This window comes from Zea mays, chromosome 10 (genome assembly GCF_902167145.1).
Source record: "Zea mays cultivar B73 chromosome 10, Zm-B73-REFERENCE-NAM-5.0, whole genome shotgun sequence".
In the NCBI taxonomy this organism is placed as follows: Eukaryota; Viridiplantae; Streptophyta; class Magnoliopsida; order Poales; family Poaceae; genus Zea; species Zea mays.
In genome coordinates this window covers 5,666,547-5,671,508 of record NC_050105.1, presented here as the reverse complement: position 1 = coordinate 5,671,508, position 4,962 = coordinate 5,666,547, and the positions used below count along the sequence as shown (strand labels likewise).

Here is a 4,962-nt window from a genome sequence, read left to right as displayed (position 1 = left end):
CTCTTACCTGATCTCACTTCTCATACACAGCTACCGTTCATAGGAGCTCCTTTTCTCAATCATCTCTAGGTAGTTTTCTCTCTCCTCTCTAGTGTGTTTTTTTTTTGCTCCACTGCGCGCTAGTGCTGGAGCGAGAGTTTATAGGAGGTATGGATTCTGATTCGCTTGCATGAGCTCTACTAAAGGAATCCTAATTTTTTAAGAACTAAGTTAGAGCTTGTTCGGTTATATCTGAATCAGAGAGAATTAAATCTCATCCTATTTAATTTTTACTAGGATGGCTAAATCTGACCAAATCTCATCCTAACTCTGACCAAACAAGTCTTAAGGTTCTGTTTCTAGTTAGATGGCTAAATCCTAGTGATATTAGCTGGCTAACAAATAGCTTGAAACTTTATTATGTAAATAGTATAATCTAATGTGTAAAATAGTATTTTACATGGTCATATGCACAATATATGCTGGTCATAGACTGCAGAGTACCTAAGGTGACAGGCTGCTACTCTAGATTCTTCATGCCTTTTGTTTAAGCTCCCTTGTGCCTCACAAGTGGACACGAAGGCAACGCAACTGTGACATGCATGTTAGTATTACAGGCAGCTAGCTACAGTCTTTTTCCCTTAGTATATAATTAATTAAACTATGCAGATTGCGCCGCGTCAGCTTGGTTAGGTCAGGTTTCGCCAGGCCTCTCTACCCATACCGCTGCTCTGAATTATTTGACCGACGGCCGGCTGGTCCTGGGCCCAAAGACCAGCTTGTTTGCCTCGTACTACAAAGCCTTTCCGACGTCAGGACTAAGGAGGACTCAGGAAGAGAAGGGCAGGCAGACAGATCTAATCTAAGCGTCCATCTTTCGTTCGATACGTACGTGCTGCTGCTGCTGCGGGGAATCTCGCCCCTGCCCTGTCTGCAACCTGCCTGTAACCACGACCGTCAGCTTGGCCAGCCACAGCCAGTATCCTTATTTACTATAGATTAGGGCAAAACTGAGCCCACTTGGACACTGAAACTTTTGCCCAGCCTTTTCCTTCCCGAGGGAACAAAAAGGTGGAGAACCGCCCACTGCCACTCATGATGGATGGTAGCCAGACCAGACCAGGGATCGGGACATGGAAATCCCCAGATGTCGGCATCGGCATCGGCATCGCGCCGGTTCTTTTATTTGTTGCTTGGTGGTTTTTACCCTGGTGTTTTGGTTCGCTTGTTTGGACAAGGCTGGCAATGCCACTCACTGCACATCCACCGTCGTGATCAGAGGTGAAAGGATTTTTGGTTGTACCAGAGGAAGAGTGCATGAAAGAACGACCATAGCAATAGCAGTAGGAAAAAAGAAAACCGCAAGAAGAACAAAATCCCCATGAGGACATTTCTCTGTTCCTTGAAGGAGCACATCTCACCTACACTCCTACTCCTACCACAAACGACGCGCACATACAGCACAGTACTACTACCAGTATACATGACTGCAAGCATGTCCTCTTGTTTGTTTTCTACTATGCATGCATGCATGTGTGTCACCATCCGTCACTCCCCTGTCTCGATCTCTACCTAGCTAGCTAGCTAGCTAGTAGCCACCCCACTCCTTTTCATTCAACCTGATGTTTCCTGAAACCTTCTAGCTACTGCTACCTGCTGGCTTGCAAGAGGGGGCCCCCCCGGTCCGGCACGTAGGGTTGGTTTGTTTGCGGAAGGAAGGAGAAAAAGGGAGGGGGTGGCCCAGTCTGCGGTGCCGGGAGGAGGAGAAGATTGCCCGGGAAACAAGCGATCTCTTTCGCTCCCCCTTTCTTTCCATCCCGCCGGTCAATTCCACCAGACCTGTGGTGGCTCAGTACTACAGACAGAGAAGAGAGAACAGTAGTAGTAGTGGTAGCTAAGTTTCTTCTTTCGTCGCTGGTTGTTGGTTCTTTAGGCTTCAGGCTTCTCAAGAACATTGCTTCAGATCTCCTTCCTCCCCTCCCCCTTCCTCTCTCTCTCTCTCTCTCTCTCTCTCTCTCTCATCTCCTCCGTCCGTCTGTCTCATGAACTGCCCCTGTTGACAAATGAAAACAAAACATAACTAAGTCCTCGTTCACAATTACTCCTATCCTATTCATTCCTAATTTCCTATACAAGTTGAGCAAACATTAAAAAAAAGAGAAACTGACGCTTTGCTTATATGCTTGTCCATTTTAATTAGCTCTATCAGCTTCAGCTAGCAGTAGTACAGTACGTATAATGCGACCGAATGATCTCGGTGATGTTCCTTCCGACCGTGCTTGCTTATTACCAGTAGCTGGGAACTGCGGGCACTGCTGCGTAGGGACTCTGGTGCACGTATCCGTAGCCGTACATTGGCGCCGTCGGCGTCTCCGTCTCCGGCTCCGGGCCGCAGTCGAGGTTGACGCCGAACAGCCGGAGCTTCCTCGTCGGCGCTGTACCTGTAGTAGGCGTGCCGCCGCTGCTCTTGGCGTCCGCCTCGCCTGCGCCTGCAGCCATCATCAATCATGTCAACAACCGGAAACGGCGTCAGCTGACGACATTCATAGTCTCTGCTCTGCGCTAGCGTCACGTCAATCTCTCGTAAAGAGATAGAGAGAGAGAAAGAGAGGTGTTCTGTTCCTGGACGCTAGTAGTACGGTACCTGCGTGTGGCGTGTCGATGTGGTAGGCGTAGGGGCTAGCCGGGCTGGGCGGGTACGACGACCCCGACGTGCTGTAGCACACGGTGGGGCTCCACGGCTGCTGCTGCTGCTGCTCGCCGGCGTTAAGCGCGGGCGCCACGGGCGGCGGCGTCGGAGTCGCCGCCGCCGACGCCGCCGCCGCGCTCTCGCCGCGGCGCCTGCAGCAGATGAAGAGACGGTCGGCGGCGCCGACGCCGGCGCCGCGCACCCGGTCGAAGCGCACGACGTCGCCGGCGTCGAGGCGCTTCTCCTTGACGTAGCGGCTCCAGCCCTTGGTGAGCACGTAGCTCTGGCTGCTGACCCAGTACGAGTAGCGGAACCGCCACGGCCTGCCGGCCTCGTCGTCGAATTCCAGCAGCAGGCCCTTCTCGTTCCCGTTCCCGTCGCCGCCGCCGAGGGGGAAGTGCCTCTCCGCGTGCTGCTTGGGGATCACCAGGCGGTTTAGCTTGCCCACGTCGCTCGGCGTGAGTGGCTTCTCGAACAGGTGCTCCCTCTCGTAGTACTGCTGCTGCTGGTGGTGGTGGTAGTGCAGGTTGGTGTACATGGCCATCCCCCACGGCCACGCCTGCGGGTGGCCCTGGGCCAGGTGGTGCGTCGCCATTCTTGCCGGCCGCCGCGTGACCTTGGTGTGATGTGGTGGGATGCTAAGGTAATAACTAGCTAGCTAGCCGAGGTGGAAGGAAGGGAAGGGAAGAAAGATCGGCAGCGAGGTGAGTGGTGTGCCGTTTGCTGTGTAGAGGGAGCTGAGGGAGGCATGCATTGCATATGTCATGGCCAGCCATTTATAGCCAGCCTCCCAAGTAGCAGACTAGCAGTAGCACTAGCAGTAGAGACTCTAGATGGTCGTCAGTGAGGCCTGCCTGTACATGTACTGTACCATTGGTGTACAATTATATATTTCCATGGTAGCTAGGAGACTAGGAGTAGGAAGGTCATGTACATGCATGCATGATGAGCAGGAGACTTTCTTGCTGCCCAGGGAGGTCTTTGGTGCAGGTGCATTTGATCTCGAGGAGAGAGAGAGAGAGAGGTGGAGGGAGGAGAGTACAGCTACTAGTACATTATTTTAACCTAGGTAGACAGGAAGAATCAAAGTGAAGGATCGGGGGGGTGATGAAAGAATATGTAGCAGCCAGCCCCCAGTGTTAGAATGGCCACTTATTAAAAAGTTGGCGCCTGGTGGCCATCGTGGCCTAATCACACCCATCCAGGACCGGGGGGACACGGCAAGACCGCCCTAGCATGCCCTTTCCATGTGCGAGGAGTGGTTGGGGGGTGGCCTATGCTATGCTATGCATCCGCATGCACGGCCACTGTCCCGGTGAGCTCTCCCTCCTCTCTGAGCTGATTTGGTAATCCGGCAATATAATTGGAGGAGATTTACAGGAGGTAGACTATAGATAGAGTTGGAGGCCTAGTGTGGTTTTTTTAGGCCAGTCGGTTTTCCATTTGGCTTTGGGAAGGTGCAAGAGAAAAGCTGAGTCCTGCAGGAGTACGGGACACCCCCCGTCTCCAATTTCCCATACGGCCCCCTGTCTCTTTTGTCCTGTCCTGGGTGGTGGATTAACCTGACGAGATGGGGGTGGAATTGACAGATTTTTGCTGGCCTGTCTGCTGTGCTGCTGCCTCTACTACCACGTACGGATTGCCAGGCAGCATGCACAGCAGTTCAGTTCATCCCAGCACAGCAGCACAGCACTTCCTCTCTCTAGTCTCTAACTGTTGAGGACCGTATTGTGAACTGTGGAGTACGAGTGTGGGGTGGCTTTTGTCCTCTGAGGGAAGCAAGTAGACGTCACATTTGGGCTGTCTCTGCACTGCATTCCCTCCTCTCAGCTTGCTCCAGCGCTCCTCCCCCCTCCTCCCACCTCCCTCCCTAGTACCATATCCCCACTTACAAAAACAAATCTACTATTTTAACATATGTGTATATATGGATTTCGAAGCTATTTTCTAAGTCATGCTATTAAGGAATATTGTAAAATACAAGAATAAAATTGTATTTAATTTTTTGTGTGTACACAATATCCCCCCTCCCCCTACAACAACAAAAAAAAAAGATGGGAAAAAACTGTATCCAGATTTTATATCAATTATTTAAAAAGTGTATAAAACGAGTTTGAGGTTTACTTTTTAAATAGGCTCAACGTTTAAAAAACAAGAATAGAAAATTTATATAGCAAATTCTAAATGTTATTTATTCACAACCGAATAATATAAGGCCGAAAAAGTTAACATCCCAACAAGCATGTACTGGAACCAGCCACTTTTTTTTTTTTTTTTTGGTCTCAGATTCAACA

General features: G+C 50.8%; 1 protein-coding gene across 1 annotated transcript; it reads right to left on the bottom strand.

Moving 5' to 3' along the window:
- Window positions 1–1,347: 1,347 nt before the first annotated feature.
- On the bottom strand, window positions 1,348–3,406 carry LOC100501773 (B3 domain-containing protein). Its single transcript, NM_001196435.1, has 3 exons — window positions 2,624–3,406; window positions 2,270–2,468; window positions 1,348–2,032 (listed from the first exon to the last, which is right to left on the bottom strand). Exons 1-3 carry the CDS (start codon window positions 3,261–3,263, stop codon window positions 2,020–2,022), a joined length of 852 nt encoding a protein of 283 aa, NP_001183364.1. The 5' UTR covers window positions 3,264–3,406; the 3' UTR covers window positions 1,348–2,019.
- Window positions 3,407–4,962: the final 1,556 nt, after the last annotated feature.

Excerpts from the sequence above, each read along its gene's own strand:
- LOC100501773 (NM_001196435.1), bottom strand. The coding sequence starts at position 3,263 with ATGGCGACGCACCACCTGGCCCAGGGCCACCCGCAGGCGTGGCCGTGG. Across the intron at positions 2,469-2,623 it reads CATCGACACGCCACACGCAG|GCGCAGGCGAGGCGGACGCC; the intron begins GTACCGTACTAC and ends TGATGGCTGCAG.